The sequence below is a fragment of the Salvelinus namaycush genome, chromosome 29 (genome assembly GCF_016432855.1).
Source record: "Salvelinus namaycush isolate Seneca chromosome 29, SaNama_1.0, whole genome shotgun sequence".
NCBI classification, from domain to species: domain Eukaryota; kingdom Metazoa; phylum Chordata; class Actinopteri; order Salmoniformes; family Salmonidae; genus Salvelinus; species Salvelinus namaycush.
This window is the reverse complement of record NC_052335.1, coordinates 18,113,433-18,137,977: the sequence shown is the minus strand read 5'-3', so window position 1 is coordinate 18,137,977 and position 24,545 is coordinate 18,113,433. Positions and strand designations below refer to the sequence as shown.

The 24,545-nt window shown below is 42.4% G+C and overlaps 2 protein-coding genes across 6 annotated transcripts in view; one reads left to right on the top strand and one right to left on the bottom strand.

The window, feature by feature from the left end:
* The window catches only part of coq8aa (coenzyme Q8A, genome duplicate a), a 28,850-nt gene extending 17,622 nt beyond the window's left edge, over positions 1-11,228 (top strand). Inside the window, exons 5-15 of the mRNA XM_038968382.1 lie at positions 1,116-1,190; positions 3,675-3,800; positions 5,916-6,001; positions 6,271-6,411; positions 7,126-7,207; positions 7,554-7,647; positions 8,716-8,857; positions 9,100-9,207; positions 9,404-9,469; positions 9,564-9,650; positions 9,829-11,228. Coding sequence (XP_038824310.1) covers positions 1,116-1,190; positions 3,675-3,800; positions 5,916-6,001; positions 6,271-6,411; positions 7,126-7,207; positions 7,554-7,647; positions 8,716-8,857; positions 9,100-9,207; positions 9,404-9,469; positions 9,564-9,650; positions 9,829-10,122 — 1,301 coding nt within the window. The 3' untranslated portion in view covers positions 10,123-11,228. The remainder of the gene's footprint in view (positions 1-1,115; positions 1,191-3,674; positions 3,801-5,915; positions 6,002-6,270; positions 6,412-7,125; positions 7,208-7,553; positions 7,648-8,715; positions 8,858-9,099; positions 9,208-9,403; positions 9,470-9,563; positions 9,651-9,828) is intronic.
* Positions 11,229-12,899: 1,671 nt separating this feature from the next.
* Positions 12,900-18,792, bottom strand: LOC120024362. 5 transcript variants are annotated; one of them, XM_038968587.1, is made up of 11 exons: positions 18,707-18,791; positions 18,423-18,517; positions 17,471-17,529; positions 17,295-17,361; positions 17,074-17,201; positions 16,860-16,929; positions 16,550-16,759; positions 16,292-16,330; positions 14,178-14,297; positions 13,594-13,785; positions 12,900-13,452 (listed from the first exon to the last, which is right to left on the bottom strand). In XM_038968587.1, exons 4-11 carry the CDS (start codon positions 17,350-17,352, stop codon positions 13,235-13,237), a joined length of 1,035 nt encoding a protein of 344 aa, XP_038824515.1. In that variant the 5' UTR covers positions 17,353-17,361; positions 17,471-17,529; positions 18,423-18,517; positions 18,707-18,791; the 3' UTR covers positions 12,900-13,234. The 5 variants fall into 5 exon arrangements, with proteins under 5 accessions (XP_038824515.1, XP_038824514.1, XP_038824518.1 ...); XM_038968586.1 differs by having other exon boundaries at positions 18,423-18,594; positions 18,707-18,772; XM_038968590.1 differs by having other exon boundaries at positions 13,667-13,785; positions 18,423-18,792.
* Positions 18,793-24,545: the final 5,753 nt, after the last annotated feature.

Sequence of the window (24,545 nt, the reverse complement as noted above, 5' to 3'; positions counted from 1 at the left end):
TTTCCCCCTCATCAATCTACACACAATACCCCATAATGACAAAGCAAAAACAGGTTTTTAGACATTTTTGCAAATGTATTAAAAATGAAATCTCATTTACATAAGTATTTAGACACTTTTACTCAGTACTTTGTTAAAGCACCTTTTGGCAGAGATTACAGCCTTGCGTCTTCTTGAGTATGACTCTACAAACTTGGCACATCTGTATTTGGGGAGTTTCTCCCATTCTTTTCTGCAGATCCACTCAAGCTCTGTCAGGTTGGATGGGGAGTGTTGCTGCACAGCTATTTTCAGGTCTCTCCAAAGATGTTAGATCGGGTACAAGTCCCAGGCTCTGGCTGGGCCACTCAAGGACATTCAGAGACTTGTCCCGAAGCCACTCCTGCGTTGTCTTGGCTGTGTGCTTAGTGTCGTTGTCCTGTTGGAAGGTGAGCCAGTCTGAGTTCCTGAGCACTCTGGAGCAGGTTTTCATCAAGGATCTCTCTGTACTTTTCTCTACGGACAATTCTTTCAACCTCATGGCTTGGTTTTTGCTCTGACATGCACTGTCAACTGTGGGACCTTCTATAGACAGGTGTGTGCCTTTCCAAATCATGTCCAATCAATTGAATTTACCACAGGCAGACTCCCAAGTTGTAGAAACATCTCAAGGATGATCAATGGAAACAGGATGCACCTGAGCTCAATTTCGAGTTTCATAGCAAAGGGTCTGAATACTTATGTAAATAAGTTATTTCTGTTTTTAATTTTAAATGTGCAAAAATGTCTGTAAACCTTTTTTTGCTTCTTCATTATGGGGTAATGTGTGTAGATTGCCATTTTTTTTTTATTCCATTTTAGAATTAAAAGGGAAGGGGTCTGAATACTTTCCGAATGCACAATTAACATTATTTTACCCATCTGTCAAAAGAAGCATTTTTGATTGGACACCCTACATATATAAAGCTGATATGATTCCTTATGCTACATGACAGAGAACCATGTCTGTTCTACACAAAATATTTCTATCTGAACGTCCTGTACATTGTACCCTACTGAATGACCCAGATCTTAACATCATGTTATGTCAGGATGGGATGTTGTGTGATTGTTAACACTGTGGGTTGTGTCTACAGGTCTTGCTGTAGGGCTGGGCTTTGGAGCGCTGGCTGAGGTAGCAAAGAAGAGTATGAGGCCAAGTGAGGAAAACGGTAACTGTTTAACATAAACTGATTTCTATGGTAACTGGAAACGGGCTTATGTTTCACATTACGTGTACAAGCCTGCACACTCACGTACTAGACACTTACCCAGCAGTAACATGCAGGCAATGCCCCTTTGACATGTCTGACATGATTTAATTAATCTAAGAATTACATTGTAACCTATTTCATTTGCATGCATTGTACGAGGGCATGATATGATGTCACCTATGCAAAGAGGCATAATAATTCCTATCATAATTCATTGTAGTTGAACACACTAGGCTATAGTTCTTAGACTCTACTGTAGTTGGGCTCAGTTGATGAGTGTGGTCTTAGCTCTTACAAAAAATAAGTGGAGGTGGTTTAGCAGTCTAATCTAGTGCAGGGGAGATGGACATTATAGAGCCATTCACAGAGCCAATTAGTACGGTTATTGTGGATAATCAGATTAATATAATGCTTTGCAAGAAGAATGATTTCCCTAATAATCCTGTTTTACATAGACACATCTGAAATCCAACTACCTGATGGTACTATGATAAAGGCAGAAAATCACCAATCAAAATAAACGTTCTACCACTGCGACCATTTTATTTTTTGGAAGTTTGATTCTGAGTTCAATGTATAAGTGAAAACGACTTCTAAAAGGCATACATTCTGTTGTTCTGATCTCCTCACGTTAGAGGGAGGCTCGCTGGTGCTGGCACATGCGCAGATCAAATCCACCGCTGAAACGCCGACTAGTGTGTTTACACGTCCTAATCATTTGAAAGATTGCTCAGAAAACCAGGGGTTTTAATCGGCGTACGCTTACTTCGATTTTGACCTTCCGTCGATTTTAAGATAAGCAGAGTAAGGTGTTTATATGACTATTGCATAGTCTGTCTACCGCTATACTCTGTTTAATATTTAATTATACTGTGCATGTAAACGTACTCATTGAGTGTATTTACATGCACAATAATAACTTGATATTAAACTTATTATGGCGGTAGGCTGTCTATGCCATATAAACACCTTACTCTGCTTATCTTAAAATCGGCCGATGGTCAAAATCGAAGTAAGCGTACGCCGATTACAACTCCTTGTTTTCTTTTGAATTATTAGGACATGTAAACCACTTAATCGGCGTTCCAGTGGTGTATTTGATCTGCGCCTGTGCCAGCACCAGTAGCGCCTGCCTCCCTCTTTTGCACGAGTGAAGTGAGTTTGGAAAAACTAAAAGTACGCATCGATAGTTTTCCCCATGCAAACTTTATATGTCCAAACTCCAAATCAAATAGGCTTCGCCCAAAAAAAATCACATGATTGGCAATTTTCTACATATATCAAAAGTCTTGTCAGGTAGCCTGATTTCAGATGTGTCCATGTAAAGAGGATTATTAGGGAAATAGTTCTTCTTGCAAAGCATGTAAACATTTTAAACATACTATTATATTAGTCTGACTATCAACAATAGTCATATTATTGTGTGCATGTAACTGTGCTCATTGTCTCCTTTAATACCCAGGAAGAGGGACAGTACATTGAATCTAGGGCTTTGAATTGAGATCAACCTTTAATCCAAGAAGTTATCAGAAATGATCAAGATTGATAAGTCAAACTTGATAAGTCATAGATGGTATTCAAGCGCACATTCATTCTAAAATGAGCACCATTTCTGCACAATACAGAGTGAGTATGTAGTGGTACGGTATAGTTTGTCATCAGAGCGCATAAGAAAAGAAAATCTTGATCTAATGTGGGGAAACAGAGTAGCAGCAGACAGAGTAGCAGCAGTGTGCCTGAGCTTAGTCCTTTTTTAAAATCTGCTGCTCATAAAGCCTTAATACGCCCTGCTGTTGATGTCAGTGTGGCCCACTGACACACATTCTCCCCCTCACTCCACCTGGGCTGCCTGGCAGGCGTGCCCCTCTCTCCCTGCTTGAGGGCATCTGGGGGCTTCAAACCAGACAGACTGGTTCCGCTACACAAAACACAGCCTAGGACGCAAAGAGATTTTTTTAGCCTGCTTTTAATCAAGTCAGTTGGTTTATGAAAATGCCCTGTTTTCTATAATTAATATGTTACATCGTATAAGCTGATACAATAACAGAATATGGACTAAACAAACATTCACGTCTCGGCAGTCTTCTAGTAAACACGTTTTAGTTGTCTCTCTGATCGATGGGAATGGGGTGCTCTGGACAGGGTGTGAGGAGAGCGCTGGTGTTCTCTACCATGTCTTGAGAGAGTATCAATAGCGTGGAAGTGACACTTCTCTCACCGCATTAGGCCTTCTCCTCAGTCAGGAATCACCACTGGTTTGAGTAAATAGTGTTGCCGTTAGATGCTATTTATGAAAGCATTATCTCCCTTAAGCCAGACCTCCGCTATCTAACCCATGAGATTCAACATTAGTTTGCGTCTCACCAGGATAATCACTACAACTTCATTTTCCACGCCAACCTCGGAGTTTAGCATAGAGCTGACTGTTATTTCTCCCCTCAGCTGACAAGAAGGCCGTTCTGGACTCCAGTCCGTTCCTGTCGGAGGCTAACGCAGAACGGATCGTCAGGACGCTGTGCAAGGTCCGTGGAGCCGCACTCAAACTGGGCCAGATGCTCAGCATTCAAGGTGACTACTGGCAATCCTTGATCCTGTATGTTTTATTTGTGTCTGGGCCGTTCCCTCTGTTTACTGCCCTCTTCAGCTGTGTCTACTGTGCTGCAGCGTGGCAGGCTTCATGACCCTTAACCCTAGTGTCACGGGAATCATGAGTCATCTTCATAACCTCTACTGGGCCTCCCTCCAGCCTCTGTAGATCAGAGTTATTTCTGGCCTCCGGTCAGATCACAACAACACACAACACTTATTTTAGCCTGGCTGGACCCTGCTGTGTTGCCCTTGACATTGACTTTTTACTGGCCTCCTAGCTTGCCAACTTGTCTGCTTGTCTATCTGGGCTGGTTGTTTGTTTTTTGGGAATGTGAGTGGGGTTCTGATTTTAAAAATAGATTGCCCCCTGCACACAGCCTTGCCCGCCCTTCTGAGTGTTGGCACGCAAAGCGGTTATCCTCTCATAGCGCTGCCTGGCGCTGAGTCAGATTAGTGCTCTAAGTTTGGCAAGCAGGTACAGCTTTAGAGGGAAGCTTACCCCTCAAGCCCCTAATTTGAGTAGTTGCTACCCAGCCAAGCCTGCCTATAGGTCTGCATGGTCACCATGGTGATGGTGTCACAAATCCTGAGCATTGTAATGTGTAGGATATAGGGGAGAAAGGGTTTCTAACTGCTCCAGCTAGCTGGTAAACAGTGTCACAGCATAAGATTAATGCAACTCAATGCACAGGGCAATGGTGGCGGCAGGTAGACTAGTGGTTAGCGTTGGGTCAGTAACCGAAAGGTTGCTAGATCGAATCCCCAAGCTGAGGAGGTAAAAATCTGTCGTTCTGCCCCTGAACAAGGCAGTTAACCCACTGTTCCTAGGCCATCATTGTAAATAAGAATTTGTTCTTAATTGACTTGCCTAGTTAAATAAAGGTTAAATAAAAAATAAAACATTTTAAATGGCATTCTCCCACCATTCCCATGTCAGTTGTGTGACACGTACCAAATTTACTATTGATGGACAGCAACAGCCAAGGCATTGCCAGGGCTAAAAATAAGCCACCAACTATGTCAGAGCTGCGACCTTCGAGTTTGAAGTGACCGGCCTCTGATATTTCCACTGATATTTCCCTATGTAAACTGATAGTGTCTAGGCTAATGTCCCTTTGTTCTAAAACGTGTTGAATGATTTTAGATAAAACTGGTTTTCAAACTGGCTTGGTATTCTAGGAAGGTTGTTGCATATCAATGGCTGTCTAATCATAACAGAAAAATGTGTCTGTTCAGCAGTCCTCATCCAAGTTAGGATAAACATACATGACGATAATCACTGTAATTTACAGTAAGACAAAGGTAAAATCCCCATTACTTCAGTTGATCCCTCCATTTATTAAGTGCAGCCGACGCTTAAATGAGAGAAGTAATTCTCATGTCAGAAAACAGGCCGACAGATGTGATTCAGAGAATAGGTGAGTGTTCTGCTTAACTAAATACTAAAGGCACCCTCACTCACAATCAGCCGGGTCTGGCAGGAATATCTACCCTATTAGTATCAGAAAGCAAAGACCTCAGGTCCCCTCTGACCACTGTGGTTTGGGTTCTATTTCATCTGTGTTTGATGCCATTCTCCTCCGCTGCCTTTTTCCACTTGTTGTCGGAATGGTGACCCGGTTATAGATCTTTCCCACAATGCTCTGCAGCCCAGCTCCCACCACGTTGTTTTGGTTAACATGCAAAGTCATCGTTGTTGCTATAATACATCTGAGGGACTGTTTTAAGGCACTGCCAGCTAAAGCTATGTGAAGATTGTTGCTGTGCCAAATGTGTTGGCCTCCCAGAGACGTTTAGTGAACACTGGCGAGGACTTGTGATAATCTCTGTGATTGAACTGTTTACTGTGATAAGGCCCAGAGGCACCAAGGTTTTAAAGATGATTTATAGACCTGTTCATTTATTACTCAACGTGTTGGAGTTGAACTGAACAGGATACTGCGATTTAAGACCTGTGATTTCCTTTCCTGTATTGGTGCATAGTGTAATGAACAGGTTGACAGACGGGAACAATATGGCTTGTCTCATGTTTTGTTCTGACTGTTGTATGTCAGTCTGACACTTTCATCTCTCTGTTTTGTCCTTCTCCTTCAGATGATGCCTTCATCAACCCCCAGCTGGCCAAGATCTTTGAGCGCGTGAGACAGAGTGCAGACTTCATGCCCATCAAACAGATGACAGTAAGGTTTCACCTTTAATAACCTGCTCTTAAGTTCCCTCCTCACTAGTCCTTTAGCCTCTTGCTAGAAAGAGGTACTAGAAAACAAATGAGTATCACGCAGCTCTCTGAATCATTAGTCTGTCAGTAAGAAAAGAGAAAATCAGATCTGTTGAACCCCAGTCTTTTAATGAGGGTCCATAACTGAAGACTGACGCCCATCTCTGTGACAGACATACCAATGGCAGCTCCCTCAACAGTGTATGTGTGGTTGTGTTCCTGTCCCTGCAGAAGTCTATCAACAATGACCTGGGCCCTAACTGGAGGGACAAGCTGGAGTCGTTTGAGGAACGTCCGTTTGCTGCAGCCTCCATCGGACAGGTCCATCTGGCTAAGATGAAGAACGGCAAGGAGGTGGCCATGAAGATCCAGGTGAGATAGAGAAACCTGCTGCTGCTTATTCTGGAGTTACAGATAGAAGTGTAAGGAATAGAGCTGAGCGGACATGATTCCCTACTCTATATGACAGACTATCTTTTAGAAACAATACAGAACGTTCAGATAGAAATGTAGCGTTGCACCCTCCTAAAAAGTCCCCTGGTAATAGTACAAGTTCATATTAACACACACAGTATAGGCTTTTTACAACCTCATTAAAGGTATCGTGCATCGTCACATTGTAGAAGTCCACAGTGTAGAGATGACCGATGTTGAATGTCAACAGTGACCAGCAGCATTGGCTCTGCAATCTGATTGCTTTTCTGCTGTTCTCATGGCTGCATTGAAGGCAGTGCTCGTCTTTTCAAGAAGAAATCAAACAAGTCTTTTATTTATTTTTTTACTTTTTAAGCACATGGGAATCTTACGTGTCAACTCAGTATTGTTTATCTAAATTGTATTAGAGTAAGCTCTTCCCACATGTTCACCAGTCAAAAGACCTACAGCATGGAAAGCATGTTTGTTGTTATAAACTGTATAGGTTTATCTCAAATTGTATATAGACAAGAGAGCTAAGTGCTCCATTAGCATGTCCCATATACAATATCATGGCAGTGTTTTGTTTTCACGTCAGGGCAGGTTTATGTCAAACTGGTAAACATGGTTGTTTTATCATGCTGTTTCTCCTGCTCTGTTTGTCCCATGCAGTACCCCGGAGTGGCTAAGAGCATCGACAGTGACGTCAACAACCTGATGACCCTCCTCACCATGAGCAACGCGCTGCCTGAAGGTGACGACCCCTGGAGGGATTGAATTGGTTATTTATGGGCTCATACTATACACAACTGACATAGCATGACATGGCTCACATTACGTACAATAATGGGAATTTTCCAGCCCCCCTCCCCTCAATATAAGCAAACACTATCATCCTGTTCCGATCCTGCTCACACACATGCAGTGTCACAGACGGCAGAGAGAGACCATCATTGATCCTCGGTACGGTGACTAGTTCCCATCAGTCAGGGCTTCCACTGAGCCTCTGCGTGAAAGAGAAATTATAATCAACCCCTCTCTCTCTCTTCTGCTCACCGTCTCCCTCCCTCTCTCTCTCCCTCTGTTTAAATCTCGTGCAGGTCTCTTCCCTGAGCATTTGATTGAGGTGATGAGCAGAGAGCTGGCGCTGGAATGTGATTACATAAGAGAGGCCAAATGTGCCAAGAAATTCAAGTGAGTAATGAAAACCACAAGATGTGCTTCTTCTTACAGACCACCTCCCTGTAACTACTTTCATCATCTAACCTGTCACTGCTCTGCTCCTGAAATGAAAAGTAAAGGGGGTAAAATTGCTCTATTTTGGATGAAGTTGGCCTGTAGGGGCTAAGAATAGCTGCTCTAGCCCTCTGTGGAGCATTAGGTTTCGATATGAAGGTGCACCATTTGGCTTGCAGCCAGCTTTTAAATATAGACATACTAGAAATAATACAAGGAGACAACAAGCACCCCCTCCGCATGCCCTCCTCATGTCCCCTGTCCCCGTTCCATGATCTGTTGACGGGCAGGCAGGGTGAGGGTTTATGTCCAGAGCGGGGGCTCCTGTTACACACGCAGTACACACCAGCTGTGGATGACATATGCTTTTCACCTTGACCGTGGACAGTGACACCTCTCCCTTCTATGCATAGTCATACAGTACATGGTTCACCCTCCCCATTAAACAGTGATTTCTACAGCCCAAGCACATGGAGTTAGTGTAGACACTGGATGGTTATTTGAGGGATTGTGGCGATGCAATGAGCTGTTGTTGTTGAGGACACTCACTGATTTTATTTATTTTTATTTAACCTTTTATTTAACTAGGCAAGTCATTTAAGAACAAATCCTTATTTACAATGACGTCCTACCCCGGCCAAACCCTGACGACGCTGGGCCAATTGTGCACCACCCTATGGGACTCCCAATCACGGCCGGGTGTGATACAGCCTGGAATCTAACCAGGGACTGTAGTGACGCCTCTTGGACAGAGATGCAGTGCCTTAGACCGCTGCGCCACTCGAGAGCCCTACACTACACTGATAAATCTGTGTAGTTTGAAAAGAGGATCATGTGGTGATATTTTAAACTCACATAGTAGGACTATAATGCTATTTGCAAACTAAAGATCCCGTGAATCTTTGTCACAAATAATGTACATATACTCCCGTTTAGTCCTAATTGCTGACTTATCCAGCAGTAGTTTTCAGAGCTGTATGTTGTTGTTCCTGTCTGACGAGTGTTGCATGTATGTGATTGGTACAGGGAGCTGCTAAAAGACCACCCGTTCTTCTACGTACCAGATGTAATAGATGAGCTGAGCAGCAACGCCGTCCTCACCACAGAGCTGGTCCCAGGCTTCCCTCTGGACCAGGCTGAACAACTCTCCCAGGAACTCAAGAACGAGGTCAGCACATGCTGCAACTTTATTCAATAACCAAAAAATTGCACCATTCTGGTGATTACTACTTGCCTACTGTATATTGTGGAATGTGTGTGTTCTCTTGCCAAGCTTGTTTTGATGTGTAAGACAAACGCCACAACAACCTCCTTTCTCTGTCGCCTCATACACCAAAACACCAGTGTAATACTGCCCCTTGGTGGCCACACTACAGAATGAAAAATGAGATCTCTCTCTCTCTCTGTCAGATCTGTGAGAATATCCTGAAGCTGTGTTTGAGGGAGCTGTTTGAGTTCAGATACATGCAGACTGACCCCAACTGGTCCAACTTCTTCTACGACCCGCAGACACACAGGGTGAGTCTGCCTTTTAACTCTTATCAATTTCATCATTAGAGTCCACTGATTTTGATGACCCTCCTAAAGGTCCTTTCTGTTTAAATGTAAATACGGTGTCTTCTGTAGAGTCAAGCCTATACAGTAACCCCCATCCAGTAGCACGATTTTGCTGAATGCTTCGAATAACTAAACATTGCTACTGTTTCATCCATAGGTTGCGTTGTTGGATTTCGGCGCAACGAGAGGATTTAGTGAAGACTTCACTGACATCTACATTGAGGTGAGCTATTGGGCTATATCCCCCAACAAAACATAACCGACCATAATGATTTTGTTCTACGTGTGCGACATCCTTTCTTTCTTGTTTTAACCAGCTCATCAAGTCCGCAGCAGAGGGAGACAGAGAGGGGGTTCTGAAGAGATCAAGAGACATGAAGTTCCTCACAGGTTATGAGTCAAAGGTGAGTGACTTCATTCTTTCTCAACACATGCATCAATAATGCTGTATACCATTTTATTTAGTCACAATGAATTAAGGCCCTTCATTAATCTATGGCATAGACTTAGTAGTGAAAACTTAACTTAATTTCAAAACACACACACTTGATTATTACTGAGTATGTTCTGCCCGTCCCTCAGTCCATGGAGAACGCCCATGTGGATGCGGTGATGATCCTGGGTGAGGCCTTCGCCTCCACAGAGCCCTTTAACTTCGGGGCCCAGAGCACCACGGAGCGCATCCACAACCTGATCCCCGTGATGCTGAAGCAGCGCCTCACCCCGCCCCCCGAGGAGACCTACTCCCTCCACCGCAAGATGGGCGGCTCCTTCCTCATCTGCTCCCGCCTTGACGCCAAGCTCAGCTGCAAGAACATGTTCCAGGAAGCTTATAACAACTACTGGAGGGACCGCCCCAACCGACCAAGCCAGTGACGAACACTGCAGAGGGCCAATCGCAAGGCTACGGCACCAGGGTTAGAGAGGGTGTGGACTATAAGGGAGGGATGTTGAACCAGCCTAGCCAGACTTGCTCTGCTGTAAATTGAATGTATATTAATGGCACTTTTCCTCGTCCCTCCCCCGAACCAGAATCTGTCTTTTTTGTTGTGTTATTTGGAGTATATTAACCATGGCTGTCCAGTTAACATATTCACAAGACGTATGGTTGTATAGGTTGAGTTAACTGGGATGAATGCTATGACGTGTGTCTCAAGCGAGAATTATGAAATCAAGACATTTGGTTTCTTTTGACGTGGGGATATGATACTATCTAATGGTCATAAAACACAAGTGGGGGTGACAAGGTAATGTATTGAAGAACAGTGACCTACTTACTGTTGATCACCTATATTTTCCAGAATGTGGAAGTAGTGCTAGTGTCCTATGAGGACAAAACAAATGCACACCGATGTGTGAAAGGGAGTTTAAGTCACACTTATGCATAGTACAGACCAATTCCTGTTGAGGGAGAAGATTTGAGGACAATCTCCTATTTAGCCTGTCCCTATAAGAAACACATGACATTTTGGGCCACCTGAAATATCATAGTAGATTTAACAATGATGGCACTGTCAAGACATCAGTTGTTTCTGAGAGTTGGATGTGGCTGATGGGTTTACTTCCAGTGCCTGAGGAAATAAGAACATGTGTTCTCATTGACTGATCTACTCTACTCTGGACCTGTAGCACAAAAATGGAGTGTTTTAGCACCAGTGTTGCTCGTGTGTCCTGGTGGGCCTGTGACATGTTGAGTAGGTTTTCCTTTATCATCAGGGGGGATGACAACTGCAGGGTTTGCATCAGTTTAGAAAACACTAACTCCTGTTTTGTCATTTACTTTGTGGTGGAAAGATGAAAGTGATCCTAAATCACTTAGTGTGAATAAATGCAAATGTGCCTATAGTTTTTCTAGGATATTTAGAAATAAATAACGCTTTCTCTTTATATTGATATCAGAAGTTTGAAAAACATGGTTTTTACATTTTCTAATCAATGGCATTCTTAATACAAGGGTTGTGATTAAATATGATTCAACACTTTTACGCTTCTATTTTATGAAAAGAACAACTATGAGGAACTTACATTTTATTTAGCTTTAAGTCCATCTATAGAGAAATTCCTCACGAAACACAAATGAATAATGCATTGGGAAAGTATTCATCCACTTGACTTTGAAATAAAACATTTCTCATCAATCTGCACACAATACCCCATAATGACAAAGTGAAAACAGGTTGAATTTTTTGCAAATGTATTAAAAATAAAAAAAACTTATTTACATAACTATTCAGACCCATTGCCATGAGACTTGAAATTGAGCTCCGGTGCATCCTGTTTCCATTGATCATCCTTGATGTTTCTACAACTTGATTGGAGTCCACCTGTGGTAAATGTAATTGATTGGACATGATTTGGAAAGGCACACACACCTGTCTATATAAAATGTCCCACAGTTGACAGCATATGTCAAAAAGCCAAGCCATGAGGTCGAAAGAATTCTCTGTAGAGCTCCGAGGCTTAATGGTGTCGGCACAGATCTGGGGAAGGGTATCGGAAAAATGTCTGCAGCACTGACGGTCCCCAAGAACACAGTGGCCTCCAACAGTCGTAAATGGAAGAAGTTTGGAACCACCAAGACTCTTCCTAGAGCTGGCCGCCCGGCCAAACTGAGCAATCGTGAGAAGGGCCTTGGTCAGGGAGGTGACCAAGAATCCGATTGTTCACTCTGACAGAGCTCCTCTGTGGAGATGGAAAACCTTCCAGAAGGACAACCATCTCTGCAGCACTCCACCAATCAGGCCTTTATGGTAGAGTGGCCAGACGGAAGCCACTCAGTAAAAGGCAGCCCACATGAGAGCCTGCTTGAGGTAGGCCAAAAGGCACCTAAAGGACTCTGACCATGGGAAACAAGATTCTCTGGTCTGTAGAAACCAAGAGTGAACTCTTTGGCCCGAATGCTAAGCGTCACATCTGGAAGAAACCTGGCACCATCCCTAAAGTGAAGCATGGTGGTGGCAGCATCATGCAGTGGGGATGTATTTCAGTGGCAGGGACTGGGAGACTAGTCAGGATCGAGGGAAAGATGAACGGAGCAAAGTACAGAGAGATCCTTGATGAAAACCTGCTCCAGAGCGCTCAGGACCTGACTGGGTCAAAGGTTTACCTTCCAACAGGACAACAATTCTAAGAGCACAGCCAAGACAAAACAGGAGTGGCTTCGGGACAAGTCTCTGAATGTCCTTGAGTGGCCCAGCCAGAGCCCGAACTTGAATCCGATCTAACATCTCTGGAAAGACCTGAAAATAGCTGTGCCGCAACGCTCCCCATCCAACCTGAGTGAGGATCTGCAGAGAAGAATGGGAGAAACTCCCAAAATACAGGTGTGCCAAGCTTGTGGCGTCATACCCAAGAAGACTCGGCTGTAATTGCTGCCAAATGTGCTTCAACAAAGTACTGAGGAAAGGGTCTGAATACTTATGTAAATGTGATATTTCCATTTTTAATACATTTTTTGCTTTGTCATTATGGGGTATTGTGTGTAGATTAATTCATTTTAGAATAAGGCTGTAACGTAACAAAATGTGGAAAAAGTCAAGGGATCTGAATACTCTGTATGTTGATATCACAAGAGTTTGGGGAAAAAAAGTTATTCAATATTTGATGTAACACTTTCTTACTTGTTCTGAATTATTTTCATAGATAAGGACATCTGTAAGCAAAACAAATATAATTTAATGATACTGTAGTTACATAGACAAGCATTTGTTAAGTACATCCAACAACTAAGTGCTTCTAATACCAAAAGAAGGAAAAGCTCAAATTCACAAATATGAGGCATCCCGCATGATTGGTAGTGTTAAGAGGGCATCCACTGCAAAATTCCCTTTCTACAGCGAGACATCTAATTTAGTCCTGCTTGAGTATCAACACAGATTGATATGCTTTATTCTAAACTAGAATGAATTACCAACGCCTTGAATGGTAGAATGAGGTTTTTAAATCATGTTTGCGTGTTAAACTTCTTTGTGTTGCCACCAGGGGAAACTTAACGTGTGTAAGTAGTGCTGCTGTATTTCTGTAAGGCCTTGTGTATGAGAGTCGCTGCTTTATCATTTGTTTCACAATGCAGAAGTCCCAAAGAGTCATGGAAGAGAACATTAACTTCCTCCACTATGTTTTTGTAGTGAGATGCAGATCTCTGGCTTGTGACAAAGCAGTGATCAAAAGTATGGTTCATCACCACTAGAATGACATCTTTGTTACCTGTTGAGAGACAAAATGTAATCTTTAGAAATGTACTTCCACTTAAAAATATATTTTTCATTAGAGTCAGTCATTCTACAATTTGGACCAATACATCCTGTTGAGTTACTTTCATGCTGTAATCTTAAAGGGCTTTCCTACTTGGAACTTTGCTCATGGCGGCATCAATGTCTGTTCCCACACGAGATGTAATAGGACAGAAGGCTATTATGACCTGGCAGTCTTCTGGTCTGGTCTCCTCTCGCTTTAGTCCTACTGCCAGATCATCCACTTGTTTCATGAGTGCAAGGTGAGTGTTCAGGGTTTTTCCACAGACTTGTGAATGGACTTTAACTGTTCAAGACAAAATTACTTCACACTTTATACAACTCCAATATAATAATAATTCACCATCTTTTTTTATAAATTAGGAGGTAAGATGAGTATCATATTGATTAGAGTCTCACATGCTTGTTTCTCATTTCGAGGTTCACTTGCGCTAAATTTCGACCAAAATGAAGAAGACCTATCTGAAAGTATTAATTTAAATCACACACTTAACAATAATTGTGTCCAATTACAAAATATCATTAAAGGATTATGACATTGAACAGTTTTTAGGTTTGATATTGACCTGTGTGGCATTGTGCAGAAAGCTGGTTCCTACCTCCTGCTCCTAAACAGTCTGCAGAGTTTTTAGGTTTGATATTGACCTGTGTGGCATTGTGCAGAAAGCTGGTTCCTACCTTCTGCTCCTAAACGGTCTGCCGAGTTTGATTTCTCTAGTTTGCATCGTGGCTCGGTCAGCCCACTACCAGTGGAAATTTGAGAAGCAACTGTTCTTTTTTGAAAATGGGTGTACGCACCTAAGGATGAGAACCACATAGCAAAATAGTTTGATTAGAATTTACAAGTAGGCTAAGGATTTTAATACCAGGTACACAGCCAACAGTTTGATATACCACATACAGTTGAAGTTGGAAGTTTACATACACTTACCGTAGGTTGGAGTCATAAAAACTTGTTTTTCAACCACTCCACAAATTTCTTGTTAACAAACTATAGTTTTGGCAAGTCTGTTAGGACATCTACTTTGTGCATGACAAGTAATTTTTCCAACAATTGTTTACAGACAGATTATTTCACTGCATCACAATTCCAGTGGGTCAGAAGTTGACTGCCTTTAAACAGCTTGGAAAATTCCAGAAAAATATGTCATGGCTTTAGAAGCTTCTGATAGGCTAATTGACATCTGAGTTAATTGGAGCTGTATCTGTGGATGTATTTCAAGGCCTACCTTCAAACTCAGTGCCTCTTTGCTTGACATCATAGAAGAAAAAAAAAGAAATCAGCCAAGACCTCAGAAAAAAAAAAAAACTGTAGACCTCCACAAGTCTGGTTCATCCTTGGGAGCAATTTCCAAACGCCTGAAGGTACCACGTTCATCTGTACAAACAATAGTACGCAAGTATAAACACCATGGGACCACGCAGTCGTCATACTGCTCAGGAAGGAGATGCTTTCTGTCTCCTAGAGATGAACGTACTTTGGTGCAAAAAGTGCAAATCAATCCAAGAACAGCAAAGGACCCTGTGATGATGCTGGAGGAAACAGGTACAAAAGTATCTATATCCACAGTAAAATGAGTCCAATATTGACATAACCTGAAAGGCCGCTCAGTAAGGAAGAAGCCACTGCTCCAAAACCGCCATAAAAAGCCAGACTACAGTTTGCAACTGCACATGGGAACAAAGAGCGTACTTTTTGGAGAAATGTCCTCTGGTCTGATGAAACAAAAATAGAACTGTTTGACCATCGTTATGTTTGGAGGAAAAAGGGGGAGGCTTGCAAGCCGAAGAACACCATCCCAACCGTGAAGTACGGGGGTGGCAGCATCATGTTGTGGGGGTGCTTTACTGCAGGAGGGACTGGTGCACTTCACAAAATAGATGGCATCATGAGGAAAGAAAATTATGTGGATATATTGAAGCAACATCTCAAGACGTCAGTCAGGAAGTTAAAGCTTGGTCGTAAATGGGTCTTCCAAATGGACAATGACCCCAAGCATACTTCCCAAGTTGTGGCAAAATGGCTTAAGGACAACAAAGTCAAGGTATTGGAGTGGCCATCACAAAGCCCTGACCTCAATCGTATAGAAAATTTGTGGGCAGAAGGGAAAAAGAGTGTGCGAGCAAGGAAGCCTACAAACCTGACTCAGTTACACCAGCTCTGTCAGGAGGAATGGGCTAAAATTCCCCCAACTTATTGTGGGAAGCTTGTGGAAGGCTACTCGAAATGTTTGACCCAAGTTAAACAATTTAAAGGCAATGCTACCAAATACTAATTGAGTATGTAAACTTCTGTCCCACTGGGAATGTGATGAAAGAAATAAAAGCTGATATAAATCATTCTCTGTACTATTATTCTGACATTTCACATTCTAAAAATAAAGTGGTGATCCTAACTGACCTAAGACAGGGAATGTTGAATACGATTAAATGTCAGGAATTGTGAAAAACTGAGTTTAAATGTATTTGGCTAAGGTGTGTGTAAACTTCCGACTTCAACTGTAGGTTACCAGCTGCTCCTGAAGTATGAGAGTGTGACATTGAGGTCTCATCTTGAGTTTCTTTGAAGGTGTGTCTGTTCGGCGCACCAGACACTTCTGTTCTGCATTGTTTGGGCTGGCTGTCAGCGGCACATAAAATACTATTAATTAAAATCAACAGTATTGCAGCACATTCTTGTGAGTCTGTGCAAGTCATTGTGGTTAGCTTTGCAAGCTGTAAAAGGGTATAATAACATCTATAGAATTATTACGTTTTGACAATAAAGTGCCCTGTTAAAGGTTTTGCGTTACCTGATGGTCCTGAGGTGCCATTAACAGATGTTTTCTGGACTAAAAAAAGATTGAAGGATTAGGGCCGTTAACTGGGCTTACAGTCCCACTAGTTGAAGCCAACCTAGGTCTTGAATGTTGAACTTCTCAACAAAACTATTCATGAAATCTACTACAGTGTTTATGATTTGTATGCCATCATCTACCATCTTTTGATTAATGAAGAATGAGGAATGAGACCCACTGTGCTGCAGCTAACACAGCAGTTCAGTCATTTACCCTCAACATTTGATGGCTGGTTTCCTGCTGTAGCAGAGTCAACTGATGGAGATGCAGCACTGCTCTGAGCCTCCATGGACTCTTCTCCAATGTAGCTCTCGAGCAAACCAACGTGTGCCTGAATGAAGTGCAGGGCTTCGGCCAGCTGCTTCTCCAAATCTCTAAGAATAGGGAAGTAGCCATGTAACACTCCCCCAGGAACAAGTGCATCTGTAAGGAGAAAGTGACCAGTGCATACAATTACAACCAAAGATGCACCAAAACTGTATTGGGTGAGTGCTATGCTGAATTGTTTTGAAAAGGGACTTACTCTCCATGACATCAACCGGAAGGAATTCCCTCAGCTTGTTAAGAACTAAAGCAATAGGCTTAGCTGTGTCCTAACAATCAGAAATATTACAGAAAACAGGGGAATTAGTACATCCAATGGAATTGCACATTGAATCAAACATCATTCTATTAACTAGTGAATGATTCCAGAATAGTGGTACAGTAGCTTTAGAAGCTATTGGGGCTATACCAACCTGTTTAGATTTGTTTATAAGTTCACTGATCTTCTTTCTAAGTTTAAAATGCTGAACGCCTGGCAGAAGTTCGTTCAGATCTCCTCTTGTTAACTCTTTAATTTCAATGTCATCTGTAATTTCAGCACCTAGAAACAAACGATGTAACACAGTTGTCATCGACTGACAACACAATGCATAAAGCTCAGTCAGATGTTCCATGATGTTCCATGTTAACTTACTTGCCAGGGCATGTGCTGCAACTGGTGAGAGGCCCCTGATTTGCTCTTCCAAACTCATTGTCCTTGCCTAGGAGGAAGACATTGATATGCTATTTATAAGTCCAAAGCATTGTTCACAGGTTTACACAGCTGCTTAATGTTACTGTATAATGTTATTGTAGTTACGTGACTCATACTTGTACTTTCACACTGATGCTGCTGTAGGGGAATAGGATTTGATCCCAGCTGCTCTGACCTGTCATTATGGTAACAACACAATAAGGAGGGTATGTTTACTAGTCTGGGCACAATGTTACAACACTTTCAGAAAAAACATGCATTGTGAAGTAACCTACAATATACAATTTATCTGCAACGTTTTACATGTTGCAAAATATTGAGTAAGCTAAGCCTGGACATTGAATTTACGATTCCAATAATAGGGACAAGGTAAAGTAGATGTTAAACATTCAGCCTGCCACAGTCACTATAGAAGCTCTACTCAAGAGCACCTGGTTAAATTGTGGTTAGGAGCATTTTTAAACTCTCCATGGTTAAAGTAGTAAGAAATATGTTATTGTTTTCTATCATCTTATATTTAATTATTTTGACAATTGTATTTTACACAAAATTCCCTACGGTAGACATTACACAAACTAACGTCTTCACCACACATGATTTACAGGAAATACACATCCCTTTTACCTCAAATAAGTGACTAGTGTGTTTAGGGATGAATTGTTAATGTCTTTTCTTCAACATATAACGACTTATTTCAGCATATTGACTATGAATTTGGACATCTAAAACCGGTAATTTGACACTGGGCTACAAATAAAAATTCCATAACATCAGGAAGCAGAAACAGTATCATTTTCAATGTGTGTTTTAGGAATATAAATGATCATTTTAACATTATTTTTCAACATGAATCTACTTAATTTGGTAAAACTACCGAATGAGTCCAAAAACCGTGCTACAATGTATTGATTTTATAAGTGAAATCGTGAAAATAAGTTTGTCCTAGTGCCTAGTCATAAAGTAGACATTAAACATTCAGCCTGCCACACAGTCACTATAGAAGCTCTACTCTAGAGCGCGAGTCATAGGCCACGAATCGAGGCATGAAAATTATTAATATCAACTCACCTGCTGCTGTTTAATATCGAACTTTATCACGCTGCCAAGATCAGACAGGCCATACGAAACCGTCACTGGGTTTAGATTTGTTTTTAATGCAATGACTGTGGGTTGGATGAGTTGGACGTCAAAAACAGCAAATTATCGGTGTCCTTTACCAGAAATTGTACTGACATGATTTCTAGTAAAGTGAAAGTAAAGCCAAAAACAGATTCGAAAGGTTTAGTGCTGTTCGGGATCCTTGGGACGTCCACATTCTAAACCCTAACCCCTACTTTAACCATAACCCTTACCTTAACATCGATCTATAAAAAGAAGTATCATAACCATTTACAATGTCAACTTTAATGGTGTAACGTCAGAGTTGGGACGTCCCAAGCATCCCGAATAGCAAGGACAATACAGGAACTGCTTCTCCAGTACGTCACACTTGTAGGCACTGGGTGCGTTTGAGTGGCAAACCGAAAGTAGCCGACTGTAGACGGAAGTCGATGAAGGTACATATCACAGATTTGGCCACTAACAATGAAAATAAATGTATTTAAAAATGGAGTGCAGTCGGGAAGAGGCAATGTCAAATGGACCATTCTAGCCAATGAGGCCAAATACGAATGTGATAACTGTTTGAATGTTAAATGACAAGACAGAGGCATTCATGCGAATAACCAGTCTTGGTCAGTACATTACAATTCATCCGGGTATTTCAAGCACACCGGTAAAACACTGGAGTTGCAGTAATTAACATTTACCAACAGATGGCATCACTGTGCCATCTTACACCCATAACAATAACAGGCACAACGCCTATATAGTGTTTTTTCTCAAAGTTGCCGGGATGTCACGTGTCCTACTTATATCAGTACACTCGTAACAACCTAAGCATTAAGGAACTTCTATTCAATCAAAAGCCGCACGTAACAAATAAGCCATTACATTTTTTGTTAACCAAATTTGACACCCTCCCATTGACCTCCATACAAAAACTCCTCGCTTGGTGAGCGAATAACAAAAATCGAAAAAACGCCACCTTCTGGAGAAGACAGATTTTGGGCCCATTTATCCCTTTTCCTCAGTATATGTATTGTAACGACCCTGGGTTTATAAGCGCGGAAATCGACTCTGCCGCTTGAGCATGCTTTTGCGGCACAGTCGATAGCGCGCCGGACCTCGGGCTAGAAGGTCGAGGGTTCGAGACCTGCTCCCTGCCTGTTTCATTACAGTATGCACCTACAGCAAGTCGGGCAACTTCTGCTGTTTCTAGGGAATGCGCCTCCAGCTAGGATTTTTTATATATTGGCTACTTAACCAGACGGCCTGACGTCACCACTACTCACCAAATCTTTCCCCCAGTGGTCCCATGTTCTGAACATGGCTGATCACTTATCAACACCTGCACCAAACTTTGAGCAACAGGTAATTCATATGTTTACCTTAGTCGTTACATGGTTTGTCATTAAATATTAGTATTACATAGACACGCTTCTAATATCCATAGATTATTGACCCCTGACTGACCATTTTTTAAGTACGTTAGCTTAGTTGGTTGGCTTTTGTGTCAGACTAGGTAGCCAAATGGAATGAATCGCAAGACTGCATGCATGTAATGTTACAGCTAGCCACTGCCACCCATACTGAAATTTGTGAGTTTGAGTGAGTGTGAGAGAGAGAGAAAACAGTGACAACCCTAAATGGCTATTCCCATAACAATACCTGAAGCCTAGACCCAATCTTGCCTGATACCAGCTGGTTGCGTGACATTTCAAATGACAATTTGTATATGTCCTCACAGGCGATGGAGAGACACATTATGGACAAGCTCCTGTACAGATTGCAGCGGGCCATGCAACGCCTTCCTCTTGATCTTGATTACCTAGTTTGTCTGCAACCATTGAGATGATATTTGTCAGCTCACTAGCAAATCAAGTACACTTGCCTCAAGAGGTGTGAAGGGTCTCTCCAATCTGTATATTCTCGTAAATGCTGAAATGGAAGAAGAAAATGCCCCATCAATTGTTGTTGATGAGTTGGATGGCGAAATGGGACGTCTTAAACTGACTGTTTCAGAACAGCACCTTCGACAGCTGATTGAAATGGATCTGCCTGTTCCTTGCATCGCCAAACTGCTTGTCATCTCAACACAAACTGACCAACACAGAATGCAGGAATACAGTATTGTGGTGAGGGGAACATACAGCCAAATGATAAACGAGGAGCTGGACAATCTGGTGGCCACAATCAAGACAAGTTCACCACAATTAGGATGGTGAGAGAACGTCTGAAAGCACTGGATCGTCGAGTCCAGTGGACCCGAGTTTGGGACTCAGTGCTTCGTGTAGACGCTGCAGGAATACAGGAAGGAATAATATGACTTGGATGTGTTGTCAGAAGAACATACGCTGTTCAGAGTCCTCTTTCCCTCATACATGTGGACACCAACCACAAGATGATCAGGTAAGCTTAAACCTCCTTCAGTTCGGGGGGGTCTCATAGCCCATACAATGCTGTCTCTGTTATATTTTACTGCAAGATGGCTGATTTGGCAGGTATACAAAACTGTCCAAAACGGTCTTTCAACAGATATGGCTTTGTAATATTTGGTGGCATAGACAGCTTCTCAAGGAAGGTAACCTATTGATCTCCCATGGTATTTGAAGTTCGTAATGTTTGTCTGACTCAATGTGGATAATCCAATGCTTTAAATAAACAATTCGTTTGAATTGTACAACAGCCCAGCTGTTTTTGTATATGTGTTATTTTTATCCTATAGATCATGTACCTCGGTGCAGCAACCAACAACAAAGCATCAACTGCCCTTGGATTCTTCCTGGAGTCTGTAGCGAAGCATGGCTTTCCATTAAGGTAACAGCATCATTCCCTCAGTAGTGTTGTGTGGAATCAGGCATTTGTTTGTAAATTGACACCGTTGGTTGCTTTGTATATGGTCTCGAATCAGACCATATGCCTGGTCTGCCTGAGGCCTTGTCTATCAAGACAAATATATTTATGTTGACCAAGTTTCATACACCACATAGAGGAGAGTAATTGAATTATGATGAACAGTTGTCTTGATTATAATGCTAGTGTCTGTATCTCATCATCTAGGTGAGAGCAGACCAAGGTGTGGAGAATGTGGACATCGCAACATGCATGTTTCATGTCCGTGGTTGTGGCAGGGGAAGCTTTATCTCTGGTAAAAGTGTTCACAATCAACAGTAATTTCCACCACTATTTGTGTGTGCTGAATACATAGATTACCACATTATTGAAATTTGATCTGTACTATACTTTCTAGAGTGTAGTTAGGCAGGTGGCCTACACCTAAATTATAACCCCTGCACTGAGTAGAGATGACAAGCTGTGCTGTTTCATGTATAACTGGTATTTAAATGCTTTGCAAAGGAGTGCCTTATAGACAACGTTTCCATGAATTTTTTGGGCAAGTAAAGTCATACCGTATAAAAAAAGATATGCAATGACAGTTGTATTGGAAACAGGAAGTTTCGGTACAATCTGATAAATGCCGACAGATCATTTGTTCGTTGGACATGGTGTTCGATCTTTTTGCCGGTAAAACTAATTGTGCGAGAATTGGTGGTGGAAACGCCTTTAAGCACAAATAATGATATAATACCCATCATATCGAAGTAAACTTAGTCACACATTGTATTCAACATTTTGAGCATTGAGATATTAAATAAATGATAGGAAAGAAGCATAGAATCAAAGGAGAAAGACTGGGCCTCTGTAGAAAGACAGATAGCTGTGGAATGTGTTGGAATGTGTTGGGGGAAGGGAGTAGAGCAACAGTTGAGATAGGGGAGACAGATGGACATCTGTGCACTCGGGGAAGGAACGGTTGCGGTCAGGAGGTGAGGTCAGTTCCTCTTATGGGAGTAATCAGGGTTTAGTATATGGTTACCTTCTTCCTGTTGAGCATAATATGTAAGGATTGGAGAGAAGGTGGAGTGTCTTAAGTGGGATATAAATATCTGCATGGGACAAATGTTGGGTTGTCTGAATACAGCTGTGCAGGACCTTTGGGAAGAATTAAACGTGGGTAAAGCATCTCTAGTGCCCGTTGTAGCGGTATTTATTAGAGAGGGGCAAATAAAGATTTTGTTCGGGCACCAGGCAGGTATTAACCATGCCGAAAGGAAAAGAGTAGAATAGAGAGAGTTCCAGACCCACACACACATCTGCAGAAGAGACTGCCTAGAGTGCAGCCTGTTTGCCAGATAGCCAGTGGAGAGCCTCCACACTTTCACTGAGTTTGCAAATGGCATTCTCCTGCATTGTCAAACTATGATTGGTGTGTGTCCATTGATGTTCCATTTGTCGAGTGATCACAGAGACACCTCTCCCAGTCTGTCTGGGCAGGGTAACAGGAAGAGGTTGAGGGGAGCGTAATGGTGGAGATGTTATAGGCAAGCCAGAAGCCTGGGGATTAGGGTTAGGGCTATCTAACTCCATTAGTCCATCGAGTCCTTCCACAATGAAAGAATCCCGAACATGATTACCATCAGGTGTGTCCACATTAACACAGTATGGGGTTACAACAAAATACATGATTCAACTTTGTGTGGATGGTGTCATGGGTGTTTCTCTTCAAGTCCCTGTTCGGGCGCCAATTCTGTAGCGGTATTTATTAGAGAGGGGTAAATATAAAGATTTTGTTCGGGCGCCAGGCAGGTATTAACCATGCCGAAAGGAAAAGAGTAGAATAGAGAGAGTTCCAGACCCACACACACATCAGCAGAAGAGACTGCTAGAGTGTAGCCTGTTTGCCAGATAGCCAGTGGAGAGAAAAGAGAAGACACACCATATAAACCCACGTCACAGCCCAGGGGTAACCCCACCAATAATACCTCATACAATAATGGCAGAGCAATTGAACAGCAACTTCATAGAAACAATTTACAAGAAAGAACCCAGTCATCAACAGAGGATTTGCAATAATCTGTATTATCTTCTAGTGGAGGAGTGCAGAGGGTATGAAGGTGGGGGGGGTGTTCATAGACAAACAAAGGCCTTAAAAATGTCCACAATCTTCTTGGCCACATGTCATTAGTACACACCACCTCAATACAGTTCAACTAACAATACACAAGCAACCTCCCTTTAAACTAAAATGTCCACCCAAATACTTCTGGCAGGGCAATAATAGTCCAGCACTAATGAACATCAACGGGAAGTGCATTTGAAAAATAGAACATCTGCTGCAGTGTAAAGCACTGGAGCGATAGAGGGAAGAAAAAGAGAGAGAGAGAGAGAGAGAGAGAGAGTAAGAGAGATCTTAGCTGTGGTCTTCAGGCTTGCAGTTGTCCTGTCTGACCGTCCGATGGTTTGTATGTCAAAGCTTCGCAACAATGTTGCTACTAATCCATGCGATCCATAACAGGTGCGGTCCCAAACGATAACAACCACGACCTAGAGTGGTCACACCGATGATTGAGTTAAATACTTTATAAACTACACACGCTGAAAATAAACAAGGACATCTGCAGCATAGCACACACAATCAAACTGTCGCGCCAACCAAGAGCTCCTCCCCAGAGAGCTGAAAGAGCCGCCTTTATTTCCCCCTTCCTTACTGCTCATGCGCTCTTAAAGTGGCAGCGCACGGTGAAGGCTCCATGCAGGATTTCGCCACACTCCTCCCCCCATGAAAAAACCCCCCTGTAGAAACAGAGAGGATTGCAGGCTTTGACAGGTTCATGTTCCTGCTACACAAAACCAGGGAAGTCCTCAGAGTCCTCCACAAAGAGATCCTGCAGGTGTTGCTTTTGCCTGCGATCCAGCTCTTCTGCCGTAGGGTAGCAGGGCTTTAGGTCAACAAAATGCACTGTCCTGACATCTTCCCCAGTGTCCTCCAAACAGACCAAGTAGTTCACTGGTCCCAACTGCTGCAGTACACGGTATGGACCTTTCCATCTCGAAGCTATCTTGGCAGTGAACTTCTTAGATGCCTTTGACAGATGATGTGAACGTACCCAGACACGAGATTTGGGCGGGAAACACACGTCTCGTCTATGTTTGCCATAGTTTCTCAGCTGTCGTTGTTTGGCTTTGATTGTGGTGGTGTTAGACGGCATCAAACGCTGGGAAGTCAGGTGAAACATTGGAACTTTGCAA

Bases quoted from the DNA above. Each gene is read 5' to 3' on its own strand.
- LOC120024362 (XM_038968588.1), bottom strand. From the start codon at position 17,352: ATGAGTTTGGAAGAGCAAATCAGGGGCCTCTCACCAGTTGCAGCACAT. The intron at 16,331-16,549 runs GTAAATGACTGA...ATCTTTTTTTAG, and splicing joins CCAGCCATCAAATGTTGAGG to TCCAGAAAACATCTGTTAAT. The intron at 13,786-14,177 runs GTAGGAACCAGC...TGTCTTGAACAG, and splicing joins AGACCGTTTAGGAGCAGAAG to TTAAAGTCCATTCACAAGTC.